The sequence below is a fragment of the Anolis carolinensis genome, unplaced genomic scaffold, assembly GCF_035594765.1.
Source record: "Anolis carolinensis isolate JA03-04 unplaced genomic scaffold, rAnoCar3.1.pri scaffold_7, whole genome shotgun sequence".
Lineage (NCBI taxonomy): Eukaryota > Metazoa > Chordata > Lepidosauria > Squamata > Dactyloidae > Anolis > Anolis carolinensis.
In genome coordinates, this window is record NW_026943818.1 from 8,448,322 (window position 1) to 8,472,139 (window position 23,818).

General features: G+C 39.4%; 1 protein-coding gene across 4 annotated transcripts in view; it reads left to right on the top strand.

The window, feature by feature from the left end:
- The window catches only part of garnl3 (GTPase activating Rap/RanGAP domain like 3), a 99,080-nt gene that overhangs the window by 52,487 nt on the left and 22,775 nt on the right, over positions 1-23,818 (top strand). For all 4 annotated transcript variants that reach the window (XR_010000309.1, XM_062960599.1, XM_062960600.1 and 1 more), the window contains exons 8-21: positions 117-143; positions 345-420; positions 8,240-8,338; positions 10,038-10,141; positions 10,235-10,343; positions 12,125-12,170; positions 13,673-13,779; positions 15,614-15,729; positions 17,841-17,945; positions 18,089-18,163; positions 20,033-20,144; positions 20,296-20,394; positions 20,520-20,633; positions 23,497-23,672. Coding sequence is in view for 3 of the 4 variants with exons in the window: in XM_062960599.1 (XP_062816669.1) it covers positions 117-143; positions 345-420; positions 8,240-8,338; positions 10,038-10,141; positions 10,235-10,343; positions 12,125-12,170; positions 13,673-13,779; positions 15,614-15,729; positions 17,841-17,945; positions 18,089-18,163; positions 20,033-20,144; positions 20,296-20,394; positions 20,520-20,633; positions 23,497-23,672 (1,365 nt within the window). In the remaining variant the exon portion in view is untranslated. The remainder of the gene's footprint in view (positions 1-116; positions 144-344; positions 421-8,239; positions 8,339-10,037; positions 10,142-10,234; positions 10,344-12,124; positions 12,171-13,672; positions 13,780-15,613; positions 15,730-17,840; positions 17,946-18,088; positions 18,164-20,032; positions 20,145-20,295; positions 20,395-20,519; positions 20,634-23,496; positions 23,673-23,818) is intronic.

The window sequence follows — 23,818 nt, forward strand, 5'->3', positions numbered from 1 at the left end:
AGGGGAAGGAAGGAAGGAAGGAAAGCTAAACATTCACTCTTTGTTGTGTGTTTTCTGGGCTGTATGACCATGTTCCAGTAGTATTCTCTCCTGACATTCACTCTTTTTTCCTCCAGGATTTATTAGTCCTCGAAGAACAAGAGGTAAGCCAAAATCTGCTCTGCATTCTGTCAGAAGATAATAATAATAATGATAATAATAGGACCATTCGAACCACTTTGGAAGACCTTCAAATGCCTAGAAATAATCTTCCCTCCTGGAATCGCGAGGTCTTCCAGCACAACCATCAAGATCTCTCTTATTGAGCGGCTTTATTCCACTCTTGGCTTCTCCTTTTCCCCCAGGGCTCGGTCAATTTTAAGTTTGGAGTTCTTTATGCCAAAGACGGACAGCTGACGGACGACGAGATGTTCAGCAACGGTGAGTCTGTGCATGAAACTCTCTCGTCATTGGGAAGCAGCATATAGGCTTGTCCCAATGGCAAACCTTCTGTTCACGCCGACGATAAGTTTGTCCTAAGTCAGGCACTACTACTACTACTGCTATTATTATTATTATTATTATTATTATTATTCACGCCCTGTTTTTTTCTCTCCACAAGGGGACTCAAAGCGGATATGTATCTATTATTAGTATTAGAATGTATTATTATCATTATTACTGTTATTATTATTACGTTTATTTATACCGTTTTTTATCTCCACAAGGAGATGCAAAGCGGACATGTATCTATTATTAGTATTAATGTATCTATTATTAGTATTAATGTATTATTATTATTATTATTATTATGTTTATTTACACCCTCTTTTTTCTCTCCACAAGGAGACTCAAAGCAGATATGTATCTATTATTAGTATTAGAATGTATTATAATGCATTATTATCATTATTATTAGTATTATTATGTTTATTTATATTTCGCTTTTTCTCTCCACAAGGAGACGCAGAGCTGCTATGTATCTATTATTAGTATTATAATTTTTTATTATTATTATTATTATTATTATTATTATTATTATTATTATTATTATGTTTATTTACACCCTCTTTTTTATCTCCACAAGGAGACTCAAAGCAGATATGTATCTATTATTAGTATTAGAATGTATTATAATGCATTATTATCATTATTATTACTATTATTATGTTTATTTCTACCCCGCTTTTTCTCTCCACAAGGAGACTCAAAGCAGATATGTATCTATTATTAGTATTAGAATGTATTATTATTATTATTACTAGCTGTGCCCAGCCACGCGTTGCTGTGGCGTTGTCTGGTGGTGTTGGTGAGAAATTGTTGAGGTAGTGGTGGTATTGAATGTCTGTTGTATGGCTGTCTTTATGTTTAGTATGCACACTGAAGTGGATTATATGGCAGTGTGGAGTCAAGATAATCCAGTTCAAAGCAGATAATATAAGATTCTAAATGGGTTATATAGATGTGGAAGGGCCTTGAGTCTACACTGCCATATAATCCAGTTAAAATCTGATAATCTGTGGAAGAGGCCTAAGTGAGGCCTAAGTCTTCCTGTCCCCTGGGCTGAGTAGGTTTGCTAGGAGACCAAGTGGGCGGAGCTTAGCCTTCTAACTGGCAGCAATTGGATAAAAACTATTATTCCTCTCCCTGTAATTAGGACTTTATTTTTATTTTATTTTTGTTGTATCAACCTAGAGCCGTGAATGATGGGTTGTGTTGTCAAATTTCAAGGTTGGGGGGCCTGTATTTTTGTTGTTTTGTCCGCTGCCCTGATGCCATCACTCTTTTATATATATAGATTATTAATGCCCGGCTTTTTCTCTCCACAAGGAGACTCAAAGCAGAGATGTATCTATTATATTAGAATATATTATTATTATTATTATTATTATTATTATTATTATTATTATTATGTTTATTTATACCTCACTTTTTCTCTCCACAAGGAGACACAAAGCTGCTATGTATCTATTATTAGTATTATAATTTATTATTATTATTATTATTATTATTATTACTATTATTATGTTTATTTATACCTTGCTTTTTCTCACCACAAGGAGACTCAAAGCTGCTATGCATCTATTATTAGTATTATAATGTATTATAATTGTTATTATATTTATACCCCACTTTTTCTCTCCTCAAAGGAGACTCAGAGTGCAAAAACAACAATCGGGTTGCAATCTACGGATTGCAGATTTGTCTCTTGCATTAGTCTGCAAAGGGTCAGATAAATGCCACCTTCATAACAACCATAAATCCATCTCTTCCCAAAACAAAAAGAGAGAGTCATGGTTCCATCCTATAAACACATTCCCCAGAAATCTCTCAATGTCGGGCGCTCGGAACATTCTGTGTTTATATGACTCAAAGGCTCTTTCTTAATGCCTTGGTTATATTTGCAAAGCCAGCTTGATATATTTGTGTTCGCAACAGCCGGTGTATGTGTGTGAGAGAGAGACGGAGAAATTTCCGTAGAGACTTCTTCCCGCAAATCTCCCGTTTCCTTCTGTCTGTTTATCTCAAGTCAAGTACGGAGTCTTCTCAGAAAACTGGATCTATTTGGACAAGATTTAATCCAGGATGGAGATCCTATAACTCTCTATTGGTTTTATTTGTCATGTCAGAAGCAAATTGAGAATACAGCTATAATGTATTAAAAAACAACAAAGTTCAAAACTTGGCATGATGCTAAATTTGTAGATCTTAGATATTTCTTGATTTAAGGCGTTGGCATGGTGGCTGATATCCGAACAGATATGCTTGTCTGTTCTTAAGATGAAAAACACACGACTGCATTTTAGATGGATTAGGATCAGCTTGTTTTCCCTGTAATCGGCAGTAAGAGCACCTAAAACTTCATAGAGTTTCTGTTCCAAACATTTCAACACTCACTGCTTGAGCGGTGATGGCATGATCGTCGGCATAGATAAAACTCTCTTTGCCTCGGTCTTCTCAGAAAAAGAAAGCCATCTTCAACCTCAGCAACATGGAATGGACGAAGGATTGGGGGAAATCCAACCCCAAATAGGGAAACAAGTTGTCCAGGAACACCTGGCCTCTCTAAACGAATCCAAGTCCCCAGGGCCAGACCAGCTACATCCAAGAGTACTGAAGGAACTAGCGGAAGTTATTTCAGAACCACTGGCAATTATCTTCGAGAGTTCTTGGAGAACGGGAGAAGTCCCAGCAGATTGGAGGAGGGCGAATGTGGTCCCTATTTATCTTCAAGAAGGGAAAAAAGAACGACCCAAACAATTACCGTCCGGTCAGCCTCACGTCGATACCAGGCAAGATTCTGGAAAAGATCATTAAGGAAGTGGTCTGCGAACACTTAGAAACAAATGCGGTCATTGCTAATAGTCAACACGGATTTACCAAAAACAAGTCATGCCAGACTAATCTGATCTCTTTTTTTGACAGAGTTCCGAGTTGGGTCGATACAGGGAATGCTGTGGATGTAGCGTACCTGGATTTCAGTAAGGCCTTCGACAAAGTCCCCCACGACCTTCTGGCAAACAAACTAGTAAAATGTGGGCTAGACAAAACTACGGTGAGGTGGATCTGTAATTGGCTAAGCGAACGAACCCAAAGGGTGATTCTCACCAATGCGTCGTCTTCATCATGGAAAGAAGTGACAAGTGGAGTGCCATCAGCAGGGCTCCGTTCTGGGCCCGGTTCTGTTCAGGATCTTTATTAACGACTTAGACGAAGGGTCAGAAGGCACGATCATCAAGTTTGCAGACGACACCAAACTGGGAGGGAGAGCCAACACTCCAGAAGACAGGAGCAGAATTCAAAACGATCTTGACAGACTAGAGAGATGGGCCGAAACTCACAAAATGAAGTTCAACAGGGACAAATGCAAGAGACTTCACTTCGGCAGAAAAAATGGAAATCAAAGATACAGAATGGGGGACGAGGCCTGGCTTGACAGCAGTGTGTGCGAAAAAGACCTTGGAGTCCTCGTGGAGAGGAAGGTGAACATGAGCCAACAATGTGATGCGGCTGCTAAAAAAGCCAATGGGATTCTGTCCTGCATCAAGAGGGGAATAGCGTCTAGATCCAGGGAAGTTATGCTCCCCTCTATTCTGCCTTGGTCAGACCACACCTGGAATCACACTGTGTCCAATTTTGGGCACCACAGTTGAAGGGAGATGTTGACAAGCTGGAAAGCGTCCAGAGGAGGGCGACTAAAATGATTAAGGGTCTGGAGAACAAGCCCTATGAGGAGCGGCTTAAAGAGCTGGGCATGTTTAGCCTGCAGAAGAGAAGGCTGAGAGGAGACATGAGAGCCATGTACAAATACGTGAAGGAAGTCATAGGGAGGAGGGAGGGAGCTTGTTTTCTGCTGCCCTGCAGACTAGGACACGGAACAATGGCTTCAAACTACAGGAAAGGAGATTCCACCTGAACATCAGGAAGAACTTCCTCACTGTGAGAAGGGCTGTTCGGCAGTGGAACTCTCTCCCCGGGGCCGTGGTGGAGGCTCCTTCCTTGGAGGCTTTTAAGCAGAGGCTGGATGGCCATCTGTCGGGGGTGCTTTGAATGCGATTTCCTGCTTCTTGGCAGCGGGTTGGATGGCCCATGAGGTCTCTTCCAACTCTACGATTCTATGATTCTTGTCACTCCTATTATCCATCCATCTATCCATCTATTTTCTCTTCCTCCCAATTATCCACCTATCCATCTTCTATCCAATCCTCTTTCTTTGTTGGGGTTGTTGTGTGTTTTCCGGGCTGTCTGGTCATGTTCCAGAAGCATTCTCTCCTGACGTTTCACCCACATCTATGGCAGGCATCCTCGGAGGTTGTGAGGTCTTTGGAAACTGGGCAAGTGTCCCTTCTGTTGTTCCATTGGTGCTTTGTTCTTTTTCCTTCATACTCTGGCCTGGTTGGAGCTAACACTTTTGCAAGTACAGTAGAGTCACACTTATCCAGCATTCACTTATCCAACATTCTGGATTATCCAACGCATTTTTGTAGTCAATGTTTTCAATACATCGTGATATTTTGGTGCTAAATTCGTAAATACAGTAATTACTACGTAGCATTACTGCATATTGAACTACTCTTTCTGTCAAATTTGTTGTCTAACATGATGTTTTGGTGCTGAATTTGTAAAATTATAACCTAATATGATGTTTAATAGGCTTCTCGTTAATCTCTCCTTATTATCCAACATATTCGCTTATCCAACGTTCTGCCGGCCCGTTTATGTTGGATAAGTGAGACTCTACTGTAACTAAATGTATTGGGTAATTTTGTTTTGCTTTTCTTTGTCATTGTTTGGTCTGTTGCAAAGCAGCAAATGTAACTTGCAGATATTTTGTATGTTACGGTTTTGACAGATTTAAGTAAGCATTGAGCCAAATGTAACAAAGAATACTATTTGTTTACAACAGCTTACTTCCTTTTGCCACATGTTTATTTCACTCTTTATTTAACTGAGGAAGCATTTGCATTGTAGACTTAATGGCAACACTTTTACAGCTATGAGTTAGTGAAAGCTGGTGTCTTATGCCTTCTTTTGTTTCGCCAAACTACAACTTCCAGAAACAGGGCAATAAAAGAGGTGTCCAACTGCATTAATTCTACAGTGTAGACGGATATTATTTTAGAGCATATCCAAATTCTGAGTTCGGTGGTTCCCTTTGACCAGCATGAGGTCTGTGAGCTCCCGTTGTGTTTTTTATTTAATTAAAATTAGTGAACTAAAGTTTAACTCCAGAGACTTGGTTTTCTAATAAAGGATTGTATAAGTTACCACTCTTTTATGGCGGTTGAATGATTATTCATGGAAAAATTATGCAAAGGGAAAAAAGTGGTAAAGGTCCTACCCTTGCCCATCCACAGATATATAAACCCCACTTGCCTTAATTTGTAAAATCATACCCTAATTTGATGTTTAATAGGCTTTTCCTTAATCCCTCCTTATTATCCAAGATATTCACTTATCCAAGCTTCTACCGGCCCATTTAGCTTGAATAAGTGAGGCTCTACTGTATTTGGGCGGGGGAAGAAGAGAATAGACATTTCATTTACTGCTCCAGAATATATGTATGTGTGTGTGTGTGTGTGTGTGTGTGTGTGTGTGTATATATATGTATATATGTATATATGTATATATTAAATATATTTGGGTAGCGAAGAAAATAGACGTTCCATTCACTGTTCCAGAAATAAATGGATATGAAACAATATGTCCAGCTAATACCTCCCAACAAAGGACTCCCTCCAGGCAGGAAGCAGCCAGGCTTTGAGGCTACAAGGCCATTCAATTCTAATCAAGGTGGACAATTGCAATATTCATACTTGCCTCCAAGAGACAAGAGTTCTTTCTCCCACCCTGGACCTCATTCCACAGATATATAAACTCCACTTGTATAGTTTCCAACACACCTCACAACCGCTGAGGATGCCTGCCATAGATGTGGGCAAAACGTCAGGAGAGAATGCTGCTTCTGGAACATGGCCACCCTGGACCTTCCAGACATATAAACCCCACTTGCCTAGTTTCCAACACACCTCACAACCTCTGAGGATGCCTGCCATAGATGTGGGCGAAACGTCAGGAGAGAATGCTGCTTCTGGAACATGGCCACCCTGGACCTTCCAGACATATAAACCCCACTTGCCTAGTTTCCAACACACCTCACAACCTCTGAGGATGCCTGCCATATATATGGGCGAAACGTCAGGAGAGAATGCTTCTGGGACACACAACCCCAACAAAGATAGAGGGTTGGATAGAAGATGGATAGATGGATAATTGGGAGGAATAGAAAATAGATGAATAATAATAATAATAATAATAATAATAATAATTTAATAATAATAATAATAATAATAATAATAATAATAATAATAATAATAATTACAAATAAAACAAGCAATCAAAGAAGAAGAACATGCCCTGGCAGAGTATGTAAAGCAAAGTGAAGAACCTGCTTTGATTGAAGTCAAATATCAGAAACTCCTCAAAGCACAGCAGACAAAAAACCAGTACAAGAAAACCACACTACAAACTAGAGCTGACAACTGGCACAACAAAACACTGCATGGAAAGTTCCTTGACAAAATTGAAGGAAAAGCTGATAAGGAGAAGACCTGGCTCTGGCTCACGAATGGGACCCTGAAGAAGGAGACAGAAGGCCTGATCCTTGCAGCCCAGGAGCAAGCCATCAGAACAAAGGCAATTCAGGCCAAGATTGAAAAATCAGCTGATGACCCAAAATGCAGACTGTGCAAGGAAGCTGATGAAACCATTGATCATCTCCTCAGCTGCTGTAAGAAAATTGCACAGACAGACTACAAACAGAGGCATAACTGTGTGGCACAAATGATCCATTGGAACTTATGCATCAAGTACCACCTGCCAGCAGCAAAGAACTGGTGGGATCACAAACCAGCAAAGGTCGTGGAAAATGAACACGCAAAGATACTGTGGGACTTCCGAATCCAGACTGACAAAGTTCTGGAACACAACACACCAGATATCACAGTTGTGGAAAAGAACAAGGTTTGGATAATTGATGTCGCCATCCCAGGTGACAGTCGCATTGATGAAAAACAACAGGAAAAACTCAGCCGCTATCAGGACCTCAAGATTGAACTTCAAAGACTCTGGCAGAAACCAGTGCAGGTGGTCCCGGTGGTGATGGGCACATTGGGTGCCGTGCCAAAAGATCTCAGCCGGCATTTGGAAACAATAGACATTGACAAAATCACGATCTGCCAACTGCAAAAGGCCACCTTGCTGGGATCTGCACGCATCATCCGAAAATACATCACACAGTCCTAGACACTTGGGAAGTGTTCGACTTGTGGTTTTGTGAAACGAAATCCAGCATGTCTATCTTGTTTGCTGTGTCATACATCATCGTTGTGTCAATAATAATAATGAAATCCAGCATATCTAACTTGTTTGCTGTGTCATAATAATAATAGTAATAATAAACTTTATTTTTATATCCCGCCCCATCTCCCCGAAGGGACTCGGGGCGGCTCACAACAGGGACAAGCCCGAACAACAACATATTTAACATAAACTTAAAACATTCCAACAATACACAAAATAAATAATGGACAAATACATTAAAATCCAAGCAAATAAAATCAGAGTAATTAAAAGCAACCCAGTGGGGACAGGTTTCATAGATAGATAGATGGACGGATAATAGGAGGGAGTTTCTACGAAGTTTTAGGTGTGATTCTGGCCATGAAAGCCTTTGACAACTCTTTCTTTGTCTTTGCAGAAACCGGCAGCGAAAGCTTTCAGAAGTTGCTGACTCTTTTGGGGGAGGCCATTGTGCTCAAGGGCTGGACGGGCTACAGAGGAGGGCTGGACACCAAAAGTAAGCCTGTGGCGTTCCTTTACAGCACCGTGACCACGCTATCCCATCTCTTTCCCCCTAAAAATATTCTCCCTTCTCATTGCTTGTCCCAGTTTCACCGTGGAATCGTCAATAGGCTTTTGGCTTTTTTGCTTCATTGCAACGCTGTGAGCCACTCTGGGTGAAAAGCACCACTCGATAGGCGTATATAAAATGAACTAGCTGTGCCCGGCCACGCGTTGCTGTGGTGTTGTCTGGTGGTGTTGGTGAGAACTTGTTGAGGTAGTGGTGGTAACTGTCTGATGCTATGATTCGATGTGTATTATTATTGTGCAGATATTGGATGGCTATCTGTCAGGAGTGCTTGGTTTGTGTCGTCCTGCATGGTAGAAGGAAGTTGAACTGGATGATCCTTAGGGGTGTCTCCTAACCTTATGATTCTATGATGATCATCTTCTTCTTCTTCCTCCTCCTCCTCCTCCTCCTCCTCTTCTTCTTCTTCTTCTTCTTCTTGAAAGGCCATCTGTTGGGTGTGCTTGGATTGTGTCCTCCATGGCAGAATTGGGTTGACTACTTTTAGTAGTCAATGTTTTTGTAGTCAAATTCAGTTTTAAATTCATTGTGATATTTTGGTGCTAAATTTGTAAATACAGTAGAGTCTCACTTATCCAACACTCGCTTATCCAACATTCTGGATTATCCAACGCATTTTTGTAGTCAATGTTTTCAATACATCGTGATATTTTGGTGCTAAATTCATAAATACAGTAATTACTACATAGCATTACTCCGTATTGAACTACTTTTTCTGCCAAATTTGTTGTCTAACATGATGTTTTGGTTCTGAATTTGTAAAATCATAACCTAATTTGATGTTTAATAGGCTTTTCCTTAATCTCTCCTTATTATCCAACATATTTGCTTATCCAACATTCTACTGGCCCGTTTATGTTGGATAAGCGAGATTCTACTGTACATAGCATTATTGAGCATTGAACTACGTTTTCTGTCCAATTTGTTGTATGCTTAATTTGTTGTTGGTGCTTAATTTGTATAATCATTACCTAATTTGATGTTTAATTTTCCTGAATCCCTTCTTATTATCCAACATATTCACTTATCCAACATTCTGCTGGCCTGTATATGTTGAATAAGTGAGACTCTACTGTATATTGAAAATGTTATATTATCTGCTTAGAACTGGATTATATGAGGCCCCTTCTACACAGCTGTATAAAATGCACACTGAAGTGAATTATCTGGCAGTGTGGACTCAAGATAATCCAATTCAAAGCAGATAATATAAGATTATAAATGGGTAATATAGCTGTGTGGAAGGGCCTTGAGTCTACACTGCCATATAATCCAGTTAAAATCAGATAATCTGTATCTTATAGGCAGTGTGGAAGAGGCCTGAGGCCTAACTGTGCCTGTCCCCTGGGCTGAGTAGGTTGCTAGGAGACCAAGTGGACAGAGTTTAGCCTTGTAACTGGCAGCAATTGGATAAAAAACAATTATTCCTCTCCCTCTAATTACGACTTTATTTTTCTTTTCTTTTTGTTGTATGAACGTAGAGGCATGGATGAGGGGTTGTGTTGCCAAGTTTAGTGTTTCTGGGATGTGTAGTTTTGTTGTTTTGTCCTAGGCCGAAATTTTTTATCCTTTTATATATATAGATTTGCATCGTCATTGTGTTCCCTTTCTTCTTCTTCTTCCCCAGACGACACCACCGGCCTCCACTCCATGTACACGGTCTACCAGGGCCACGAGATCATGTTCCACGTCTCCACCATGCTCCCCTATTCCAAGGAGAACAAGCAGCAGGTTTGCCCTGTTTCTTGGTTTTCCCTTGGAGGCCACAAGTTGAAGAAGCGCCTCTCCTTCCTATCTTTTGTGTTTGTATTTGTCTGTGTTTAGGTGGAAAGGAAGCGGCACATCGGGAACGACATCGTCACCATCGTGTTCCAGGAAGGAGAGGAGTCCTCGCCGGCGTTCAAGCCCTCCATGATCCGCTCGCACTTCACACGTATCCTTTGCACACTTCCTTGTCTGTGTGTTTCCAGACCACACTGCACACTTCCTTGTTTGTTTTCAGAGTGCATTGTACACTCCCTTCTCTGTTTGCTTCCAGACTGCATTGCACATTTCCTTCCTTCCTTGTTTGTCTATTTCCAGAGTGAAGTGCACACTTCATTGTTTCCAGACTGAATTGCACACTTTCCTTGTTTGTTTCCAGACTGCATTGCACTTTCCTTGTTTGTGTCTTCGTTTGTTTCCAGACTGAATTTCACACTTCCTTGTTTCCAAACTGCATTGCACACTTTCCTTGTTTATTTGTGTGTCCATTTGTTTCCAGACTGAATTGCACACTTCCTTGTTTCCAGACTGAATTGTACACTTTCCTTGTTTGCTTCCAGAGTGCATTGCACTTTCCTTGTTTGTGTCTTCGTTTGTTTCCAGACTGAATTGCACATTTCCTTCCTTCCTTGTTTGTCTATTTCCAGAGTGAACTGCACACTTCCTTGTTTCCAGACTGAATTGTACACTTTCATTGTTTGTTTCCAGACTGTATTACACTTTCCTTGTTTGTGTGTTCGTTTGTTTCCAAACTGCATTGCACACTTTCCTTGTGTGTCCATTTGTTTCCAGACTGCATTGCAAACTTTCCTTGTTTATTTGTGTGTCCATTTGTTTCCAGACTGAATTGCACACTTCCTTGTTTCCAGACTGCATTGCACACTTTCCTTGTTTATTTGTGTGTCCATTTGTTTTCAGACTGAATTGCACACTTCCTTGTTTCCAGACTGCATTGCACACTTTCCTTGTTTATTTGTGTGTCCATTTGTTTCCAGACTGAATTGCACACTTCCTTGTTTCCAGACTGAATTGTACACTTTCCTTGTTTGTTTCCAAACTGCATTGCACACTTTCCTTGTGTGTCCATTTGTTTCCAAACTGCATTGCACACTTTCCTTGTGTGTCCATTTGTTTCCAGACTGCATTGCACACTTTCCTTGTTTATTTGTGTGTCCATTTGTTTCCAGACTGAATTGCACACTTCCTTGTTTCCAGACTGAATTGTACACTTTCCTTGTTTGTTTCCAAACTGCATTGCACACTTTCCTTGTGTGTCCATTTGTTTCCAGACTGCATTGCACAATTTCCTTGTGTGTCCATTTGTTTCCAGACTGCATTGCACACTTTCCTTGTTTATTTGTGTGTCCATTTGTTTCCAGACTGAATTGCACACTTCCTTGTTTCCAGACTGAATTGTACACTTTCCTTGTTTGTTTCCAGACTGCATTGCACTTTCCTTGTTTGTGTCTTTGTTTGTTTCCAGACTGCACTGCACACTTTCCTTGTTAGTTTCCAGACTAAATCGCACACTTCCCTTGTTAGTTTTCAAACTGCATTTCACAGTTTCCTTGTTTCTTTGTTTGTGTGTTTGTTTGTGTGTTTCCAGACTGCATTGCACACTTCCTTGTTTGTTTCCAGATTGTATTGCACACTTCCTTGCTTGTTTCCAGACTGCGTGGACACTTCCCTTGTTTGTTTGTTTATGTGTTCATTTTTTTCCAGACTGCACTACACGTTTCCTTGTTTGTTTATTTGTTTGTTTCCAAACTGGTGGCTGCATTGTGCCACCAAATATTCCCCCTGCAAGGACCAACTGTGGTTTGTGTTAAGGATTTTGCTGCATTCGACCTTATTATTTTCCTTTCCCTTTTAAAAAAAATAAATAAATCGCACAGCCATTTAACAGAAATGTCAAAGGATGGGGCCTGGTTTCCTTAACTCCTTTCGCAGATATTTTTGCCTTAGTGAGATACAACAAGCAAAACGATAGCTACAGGTGGGTCTTGGCTGCCACACACAACATTAAAAATGATGATGATGATGAGGATAATAATAATAATAATAATAATAATAATAATAATAATAATAATAAAGCCTTTGACAGTAATAATAATAATAATAATAATAATAGACATGTGATCCAATACAACAGCCAGCAGAGTGTCTGCTGTGGACTCAACTTGTTGTGTTTCAAATAATAATAATAATAATAATAATAATAATAATAATACACCAGACATCACAGTTGTGGAAAAGAACAAGGTTTGGATCATTGATGTTGCCATCCCAGGTGACAGTCGCATAGATGAAAAACAACAGGAAAAACTCAGGACCTCAAGATTGAACTTCAAAGACTCTGGCACAAACCAGTACAGGTGGTCCCGGTGGTGATGGGCACACTGGGTGCTGTGCCAAAAGATCTCAGCTGGCATTTGGAAACAATAGACATTGACAAAATCACCATCTGCCAACTGCAAAAGGCCACCCTACTGGGATCTGCACACATCATCAGAAAATACATCACACAGTCCTAGACACTTGGGAAGTGTTCGACTTGTGGTTTTGCGAAACGAAATCCAGCATATCTATCTTGTTTGCTGTGCCATACAACGTCGTTGTGTTGATAATAATAATAATAATAATAATAACAACTGCAAAAGTATTGGAAAATGAGCACGCAAAGATACTATGGGACTTCCGAATCCAGACTGACAAAGTTCACAGTTGTGGAAAAGAACAAGGTTTGGATCATTGATGTCGCCATCCCAGGAGACAGTCGCATTAATGAAAGACAACAGGAAAAACTCAGCCGCTATCAGGACCTCAAGATCGAACTTCAAAGACTCTGGCAGAAACCAGTGCAGGTGGTCCCGGTGGTGATGGGCACACTGGGTGCCGTGCCAAAAGATCTCAGCCGGCATTTGGAAACAATAGACATTGACAAAATCACGATCTGCCAACTGCAAAAGGCCACCCTACTGGGATCTGTGTGCATCATCCGAAAATACATCACACAGTCCTAGACACTTGGGAAGTGTTCGACTTGTGATTTTGTGATACGAAATCCAGCATATCTATCTTGTTTGCTGTGTCATAATAATAATAATAATAATAATAATAATAATAATAATAATAATAGACGTGTGATCCAATACAACAACCAGCAAAGTGTCTGCTGTGGACTCAACTTGTTGTGTTTCAAATAATAATAATAATAATAATAATAATAATAATAATAATAATAATAATAATAATAATAATAATAATGCTGCATCACAATCAGACATGCCATAGGTCATTCAAGACTCAAGTTGTGGGACCGATGTATCCTGTTTGCCCAAAAATAAGCCCTAACTTGAAAATAAGCCCTAGTCGGATGCTCGTAACAATATAAGGTCCGATCTTATTTTCAGGGAAATACGATAGTTTTGGAAACTGAGGAGCTCCCAATTCCTCCCCACTCATCATCTCCCCGTGTCTTTTTTTTTTTTTCGCCAGGCTGAAGATCTTTTCGGAAGAAAGCGTCCCTCTCTTTGGGCCTCCGCTTCCCTCTCCGCCGGTCTTTACGGACCACCAGGAATTCAGGGATTTTCTGCTGGTGAAATGTAAGATATGATTCAAAAACCCTTTGTCTGAATCATGATTATGTTCTTGCATAACGTATCATCCCACTAATAAAGCCAAAGCCCTTAGAAACCTTTTCCGCAATCCTTGCAATTATTCCGAGAGAAGTGGCTGTGGTCTTACACCATCCTATAATGGGTCCCATAGAATCACAGAATTGTGTGGGTGGAAGGGACCTCCAAAGGCCATCCAGTCCAACCTCGTTCTTTCTGACGGGCAGGAAAACACTATTCAATCCCTCCCAACAGATGGCCATTCAACCACAGATATGATAGATAGATAAATAGATAGGGAATGATCCCAAAGGCCATCTAGTGCAGCCCTATTCTGCCAGGGAGGGAGACACCATCCAATCTCTCCTGACAGATGGCCATCCAGCCATAATGATAGATAAACAGACAGACAGATAGGAATGAGAAAGATCCCCAGAGTCATTCAGCCTGATCTCCTTGGAAGGCACCATCCGATCCCTCCCAACAGATGGCCATCCGACCATAGATATAATTGATACAGAGAGAAAGATGATAGATACATAGATATGATTCAGATATATATCATAGAACCATAGAATTAGAAGGGATCCCCAAGGGCTATCCAGTCCAACCCCCTTTCTGCCAGACAGGAAGAACACCGTTCAACCCTTCCCGACAGATGACCATCCAGCCGTAGATATGATAGATAGATAGATAGATAGATAGATAGATAGATAGATAGATATGATTGAGAAGGACCCCAAGGGCCATCTAATACAACCCCATTTTTCCAGGCAGGGAGACACCATCTGATCCCTCTCAACAGATGGTCATCTAGCCATAGATATGATAGATAAATAGATATGACAGACAGACAGACAGACAGACAGACAGACAGATAGATAGATATGGAGAAGGATCCCAAGGGCCATCTAATGCAACCCTCCCCCCATTCTGCCAGGCAGGGAGACGCCATCTGATCCCTCCCGACAGATAGCCATCTAGCCATAAATATGATAGATAAATAGATATGATAGATAGATAGATAATCGATATGATAGACAGATAGATAGATAGATAGATAGATAGATAGATAGATAGATAGATAGATACGAAGGAGAAGGACCCCAAGGGCCATCTAATGCAACCCCATTCTGCCAGGCAGGGAGACACCATCCGATCCCTCCCGACAGATAGCCATCTAGCCATAAATATGATAGATAAATAGATAGATAGATAATCGATATGATAGACAGATAGATAGATAGATAGATACGAAGGAGAAGGACCCCAAGGGCCATCTAATGCAACCCCATTCTGCCAGGCAGGGAGACACCATCCGATCCCTCCTGACAGATGGCCATCTAGCCATAGATATGATAGATAAATAGATGTGATAGAGAGATAAATAGATATGATAGATAGATAGATAGATAGACAGACATGAAGGAGAAGGATCCCAAGGGCCATCTAATGCAACCCCCCCCCCCCTTCTGCCAGGCAGGGAGATCCATCCGATCCCTCCCGACAGATAGCCATCTAGCCATAGATATGACAGATAAATAGATATGACAGATAGATAGATAATAGATATGATAGAAAGAAAGATAGATAGATAGATAGATAGATAGATAGATAGATAGATAGATAGATAGATAGATATGATTGAGAAGGACCCCAAGGGCCATCTAATATAACCCTATTTTTCCAGGCAGGGAGACACCATCCGATCCCTCTCAGCAGATGGCCATCTAGCCATAGATCTGATTGATTGACAGAGAGAGATGATAGATAAATAGATAGGATAGATAGATGGGGTTCCAGTCTTTGTTTCTTCCTGCAGTGATCAACGGGGAGAAGGCCACCCTGGAGACCCCGACATTTGCCCAGAAGCGGCAGCGCACCTTGGACATGCTGATCCGCTCCTTGTACCAGGACCTCATGCCCGACATGCACAAGGTATGCTTTGGACCACCATGCATTTGGGTTGGTCAGAGGGGAACCCCAGGGCCATCCAGTCTTTGCATCCCAGTGAATATGGGTTAAGCTGCTAGCTGCAGAAAAAATCTGTGGCAGTTCATAGCCACGAGGCAGGGGTGAGCTCCCAACTGTCAGCCCCAGCTTCTGCCTAGCAGTTTGAAAGCATGCGATGCAAGTAGATCAATAGGTACTGCCTCAGTGGGAAGATAAAAAGGTGCCCCATGCAGATATGCAAAAACATGCCGGAAACAGGAGAATATACAGATAACAGACTCCTAGACATGGAAAAAATGGAACAATGTCAATATGCCTATGTATTTATATTTATGTGGTATTATGTTTTAATTGAACTTGTTGGATGTTTCTTGTTGTACTGGAAACCGCTCTGAGTCCCTTGAAGAGATAGGGCGGTATATAAATAAAGTTTTATTATTATTATTATTATTATTATTATTATCATTATCATTATTATTAATATTATTATTATTATTATTATTATTATAACGAGCATCTTCCCATGGCCGGAAGTTGAGCATCACCTCCAGACGCCAGAGATGAAAAAGGAGGAAGATTTTTATTAATGTCTGTGTATTGTGTGTTGTGCGTAAAAGGCATCGAATGTTTGCATCATATGTGTTCTGTAATCTGCACTTTATATTATATACTGTATATACTAGAGTATAAGCCTAGTTTTTCCAGCCCTTTTTTAAGACTGAAAAAAAACCCTTCGGCTTATACTCGGGCGAAGGTCCTGGTTGGCTTATATTTGGGTCATCTTATACTCGAGAATATATGGTACATTTATTATTTTTCTCTATTATTATTGGTATTATTACATTTATTTTACTCTATTTTATTATTAATAATAATACATTTATTATTTCACTCTGATCTTATTATTATAGCATTTATTATTTTACTCTATGTATTATTACTTGTATTATTTTCCTGTATTATTATTATTTATTATTATTATTATTACATGTATTATTTTACTCTATTATTATTAAAAAGATACATAATCACATTTACATGGAAGAAGATGAGTATAATGATTTGATCAGAGCTGGACAGTCCTATCTTAAATTTGAGCTTTATGTAAATATTCAAAAACATTTAACCTACTGATCCCTCAATTCATGTAATTTTATTGGTATCTATTTTTATTTCTGAAATTTACCACTCTTGGCTTATACTGGAGTCAATGTTTTCCCAGTTTTTTTATGGTAAAATTAGGTGCCTCGGCTTATATTCGGGTCGGCTTATACTCGAGTATATACGGTATATAAAGTGTATTATTATTATTATTATTATTATTACTAGCTGTGCCCGGCCACGCATTGCTGTGGCAAAGTGGTGGTGGTATTGGTTAAAAATTGTTGTGTAATTTTTATTTGACATTATTTGCATTTTTTAATTAATTTTATTGTAAGTTATATTTTTATTTATTATATTTTATTATTTTCTTGTATTATTTTTAGTTATTTTCTTTTATTATAGTATTTTATTGTATTAATTTTTAGTGTTTATTATTATTATTTTTTGGGTTGCTAGGAGACCAAGTTGGAGGAGCTTAGCCTTCTAACTGACAGCAATTGGATAAAAGCAATTATTCCTCTCTCTCTAATTAGGACTTTATTTTTCTTTTCTTTTTGTTGTATCAACCTAGAGGCGTGGATGATGGGTTGTGTTGTCAAATTTCGAGGTTGGGGGGCCTGTAGTTTTGTTGTTTTGTGGGTTGCCGTGATGCCATCACTCTTTTATATATATAGATTATTATTATTATTATCATCATTGTTGAAGGCTTTCATGCCCGAAATCACAGGGTTGTTGTGTGTTTTCCAGGCTGTATGGCCATGTTCCAGAAGCATTCTCTCCTGATGTTTTGCCCACATCTATGGCAGGCATCCTCAGAGGTTGTGAGGTTTTGAGGATGTCTGCCATAGTTGTGGGCGAAACGTCAGGAGAGAATGCTTCTGGAACATGGCCATACAGCTCAGAAAACACACAACAACCCTGTTGTTGTTGTTGTTGTTGTTGTTGAATCCTAATTCAGCCCGTTCAGTCAATCTTTCTTTGGCTTTGCTTAGAACATGCTCAACAGGAGGTCCTTCAGTGACGTCTTGCCCGAGTCCCCGAAATCGGCCCGGAAAAAAGAAGAGGCCCGCCAAGCCGAGTTTGTCCGTCTCGGCCAGGTATGTGTTTCGAATGCAGTCATAACAACACTCTGTAACACTACGATCATTGTTCCTGGGTTATCAATGTCATTTCCTAATTGGTTTTATCATGAAAAACATGGGAAAAGTTTAATAAAGTTTATTCATTCTTGGGTTTCCAGGCCTACAAGCTCAAAATGATTGTCAGAGGTGATGCCCCGGCCATTTTGGCAACCGCCAGCCTTTGCAAGAAAGAGGTGAGTTTGAATATTTACATGGTGCTTGGAAACAGGAGAGCTGGTTCAGTTGCTATCATCCCAGGACCCTTTTCAAGCCAATGCACAGCAGGATCCCTATATGTGTGTGTGTATTCTTATGTGTATATATTGCACAATATTATATGCAATGATATATAATAATATCTTGTATATACATATAATATTGATAATAATATAATGTAATGCAATATACAGTAGAGTCTCACTTATCCAACATAAACGGGCCGGCAGAATGTTGGATAAGCGAATATGTTGGATAATAAGGAGGCATTAAGGAAAAGCCTATTAAACATCAAATTAGGTTATGATTTTACAAATGAAGCACCAAAACATCATGTTAGACAACAAATTTGGCAGAATAAGTAGTTAAATATGCAGTAATGCTATGTAGTAATGACTGTATTTATGAATTTTGCACCAAAATATCACGATATATTGAAAACATTGACTACAAAAATGCGTTGGATAATCCAGAACGTTGGATAAGCGAGTGTTGGATAAGTGAGACTCTACTGTAATACTAATAATAATGCAATATAATAATATTTATTACATATTATATATTGTATGTAATATTGCTAGCTTAGTGGTATAGTACAATATACAGTAGAGTTTCACTTATCCAACATTTGCTTATCCAACGTTCTGGATTATCCAACACATTTTTGTAGTCAATGTATTCAATATATAGTGATATTTTGGTGCTAAATTCGTAAATACAGTCATTACTACATAGTATAGTGGCATAGTACAATATAATAATATAATATATATTAATATTATATACAGTAGAGTCTCACTTATCCAACGTTCTGGATTATCCAACACATTTTTGTAGTCAATGTTTTCAATATATAGTGATATTTTGGTGCTAAATTCGTAAATACAGTCATTACTACATAGTATAGTGGCATAGTACAATATAATAATATAATATATATTAATATTATATACAGTAGAGTCTCACTTATCCAACACTCACTTATCCAACGTTCTGGATTATCCAACGCATTTTTGTAGTCAATGTTTTCAATACATAGTGATATTTTGGTGCTAAATTCATAAATACAGTAATTACTACATAGCATTACTGAGTATTGAACTACTTTTTCTATCAAATTTGTTGTATAACATGATGTTTTGGTGCTTAATTTGTAAAATCATAACCTAATTTGATGTTTAATAGGCTTTTCCTTAATCTCTCCTTATTATCCAACATATTCGCTTATCCAACGTTCAGCTGGCCCGTTTACGTTGGATAAGCGAGACTCTACTGTATATATATATATATGTGTGTGTGTGTGTGTGTGTGTGTAGTGCTAATATTGTGCTATGCTAATAATATAATATATTGTATGTACACTTGCTGTGCCCGGCCACGCGTTGCTGTGGCGAAGTATGGTGGTATGGGAAATAAAGTATTGAGGAATTGGTGGTAGTTAAGGCAAAGGGTCCCCTGGGCTGAGTGGGTTGCTAGGAGACCAAGGGAGCGGAGCTTAGCCTTCTAACTGGCAGAAATTGGATAAAAACAATTATTCCTCTCCCTCTAATTAGGACTTTATTTTTCTTTTCTTTTTGTTGTATCAACCTAGAGGCATGGATGAGGGGTTGTGCTGTCAATTTTCGAGGTTGTGGGGTGTTTACTTTTGTTGTTTTGTCCGCTGCCGTGATGCCATCACTCTTTTATATATATAGATATAATTTGTAAACCGCTCTGAGTCCCCTTTGGGGTGAGAAGAGCGGGATATAAATGTAGTAATACACACACACACACACACACACACACACACACATATATATATCTCAGAAGCAGAACTTTACAAAAAACCAAAATATCTCTTTCAACAGCCTTGGGAGTCCCAGTGTTTTTGCAGCAATTTCCCGCACGACGTCTTCTGCGCCGATTCCTGGGGGCAATCGCTGCTCGTTTCTACAGATGTCGGGGTCCTGCTCTTAGACGGTTGGTAGATGCCTCGGGTTATATTCGGCTTAGAATATTTATATTAATAAATTAACTGTAAATAAGAAGCCATTTGAGCTGGACTGACACCCATTTGAATGCTCATGAGAAGGCTTTGTGACATGTCCTTTTCAATCTCTATTTCTTCCAGACGGACAGCCTTCGACTCCGGTGTTCGATAAAACTTTGCAAGTGAGGCAGATGCACATCCTGGAGACCTTGGACCTTCTGATCGCGAGAGCCGACAAAGGTAAGAAGCGCAATATTATTATAATGCAGGGAAGCCTAGAGATGGGGGAAATGACATCCTGGCTCCTGTTGTTGGGATGCTTTGTTCTAAAAATCGGCCTTGAATGCCTCCGCGAACCCTTGCAGGAAAGGACTCCCGGCTCCTGGTCTTCAGGCTCAGCGCCGTCCAGAAAGGCATCGAAGGCAAGCAGATCAAGAGCAAATGCGACTGCAGGGAGAACAAGCTGGAGAAAACCAAAGGTGCTCTGGAGTTGCTTTGGGCCAATCCCTTCTCTCACACAAGCTGTATCTATATATATAAAAGGGTAATGAAATTTCGGCCTAGGACAAAACAACAAAACTACACATCCCAGAAACACTAAACTTGGCAGCACAACCCCTCATCCAAGACGAGGGTGGTAAATTTCAGAAATAAAAATATATACCAATAAATTAATTGAGGCATCAGTAGGTTAGATGTTTTTGAATACTTACATCAAGCTCAAATTTAAGATGAGACTGTCCAACTCTGATCAAATAATTATTCTCATCTTCTTCAATGTGCTTCTGTATCCTTTTAATAATAATAGAGTAAAATAATACATGTAATAATAATAATGATAATGATAATAATAAATAATACAGGAAAATAATACATCTATATACAGTAGAGCAGGGGTCCTCAAACTTTTTAAGCAGGGGGCCGGTCCACAATCCTTCAGACTGTTGAGGGGCCAAATTATCATTTGAAAAAGAAATACGAACAAATCCCTATGCACACTGCACATGTCTTATTTGTAGAGCAAAACAACAACAACAAAGAACAATAAAATATTTTAAAATGAAAACAGTTTTAACCAACATAAACCTATCAGGCCAATGAGATAGTCAAGTTAATTAGGATTGTTGTTGTTGTTGTTGTTGTGTGCCTTCAAGTCAAGTGGGCGAGCCTAAGTCTAAAATTATTTATTTATTCATTTACTACATTTATTTACTACATTTATATCCCACCCTTCTCACCCCGAAGGGAACTCAGAGCAGCTGTATGTACATACAATATATTATATTATTAGCATAGCACAATATTAGCATTATATATTACTATATTGAACTATACCACTATACAGTAATATTATATGTAATATCTAACATGTAATTAATATTATTATATGGTAATAGTATTACATTGTATAACATGATAATATTATCAATATCATATGTATATATAATATATTATATTATTAAAACTGATATAAAAATATTATATTATAAATGAGGGTGGGGGCCAGGTAAATGACCTTGGAGGGCCGCATCCGGCCCCCGGGCCTTAGTTTGGGGACCCCTGCAGTAGAGTCTCACTTATCCAAGCTAAACGGACCAGCAGAAGCTTGGATAAGCGAATATCTTGGATAATAAGGAAGGATTAAGGAAAAGCCTATTAAACATCAAATTAGGTTATGATTTTACAAATTAAGCACCAAAACATCATGTTCTACAACAAATTTGACAGAAAAAGTAGTTCAATGCGCAGTAATGTTATGTTGTAATTACTGTATTTACTAATTTAGCACCAAAATATCACGATATATTGAAAACATTGACTACAAAAATGGCTTGGATTATCCAGAGGCTTGGATAAGCGAGGCTTCGATAAGTGAGACTCTACTGTATATAAAAGAGTGATGGAATCAGGGCACCGGACAAAACAACAAAACTACAGGCCCCCCAACCTCGAAATTTGACAACACAACCCATTATCCACGGCTCTAGGACAAAACAACAAAACTACACATCCCAGAAACACTAAACTTGGCAGCACAACCCCTCATCCCTGCCTCTACGTTCATACAACAAAAACAAAAGAAAAATAAAGTCCTAATTAGAGGGAGAGGAATAATTGTTTTATTCCAATTGTTGCCAGTTAGAAGGCTAAGCTCCACCCACTTGGTCTCCAAGCAACCCACTCAGCCCAGGGGACAGGCAGAGTTAGGCCTCACTTAGGCCTCTTCCACACTGCCTATAAAATACAGATTATCTGATTTGAACTGGATTATATGGCAGTGTAGACTCGAGGCCCTTCCACACAGCTATATAACCCATTTATAATGGACTTAATGTCAGGGGAAAACCTTTACCCTTTACATTAACTACCACCAGTTCCTCAAGACTTTATTTCCCATACCACCAGACTTCGCCACAGCAACGCGTGCTAGTTATACAGCTAGTTATATATAAAGCAGGCAGAGACAGACCCACAAAGGCCATCGAGTCCAACCCCCTTCTTTCTACCATGCGAAAACACAACCGAAGCCCTCCCAACAGATGGCCATCTAACCTTTCTTTACAAAGACCACCTTTTAAAAACCACTAGTCAAGAAAAGCATGACCTTGTTAGAAGTCAACCCTTTGAACAAGTGATATTCATAAGCATTCGTGTAATGGCACACAGGTATCTCGGTTGTTTGACTGAAGAACCATGTCTTTGAACTGCCAAGGACAAAGACATGCCACAACAAAAAATATATTTGATTAGCAGAGGATGGTTGTTTCTTTGCCGTTGAAATTGCAGCTGTAATGATTGTTTCCCAAAAGATACACACTCCCTTGAAACCTCTTAGTTTAAAATATGCACTCAGAGATTAAAAAACAAAGTATTCTTTGAAAAATAACATATCTGGTTTACTCATGAACATTTTGTATTAATTTACCATACAGGCGCATTTCTTATTTAAGTTCGGTTATAGATAGGATGTAGTTCTCTCTGTGTTGAGTACACTGTATCATTCGTAATCAGTAGTCCATAGTCTAGTTGTACTCACTGAAGTCCATAAGTCATACTGCTCTACTGGAGTCCTCACAGCATCATGCATTCACTACCACTGAGGTGTAAAAGGAGACTTCCACCTCCACTGAGTGTGAAACAGACTGACTCCAAAATGGAGTCCTGAGTCTGAACATGCTTAATACAATCACATGTCTATAATATACAATGATATGAAGGTCGGTCTGAACATGTGCCTTGTGGTTCACAAAAGGATTGTGAAAACATCCTTTTTGAGAATGTTTACTCCTGAGAAATCCTTCCCAGCAGCCATCGGTAGTCCCGAATCTTTCTCTTGTCCAGGTTGCCATTTGTACGCCATCAACACCCACCACGGCAACGAGCTGCGGATCGTGGCCGCCATCCGGAACAAGCTGCTCCTCATCACCCGGAAGTTCTGGCAATGGGAAGGCCTCAGCAGCCCGCCCTCGACATCCCCGCAGTCGGAGTCCCCCATGGAGGAGTTCCAGTACATCCGGGTGAGTTGGGGCTCAGAGTACATAATAATAATAATAATAATAATAATAATAATAATAATGATGATGATGATGATGACAAAATTGAAGGAAAAGCTGATAAGGAGAAGACCTGGCTCTGGCTTACGAATGGGACCCTGAAGAAGGAG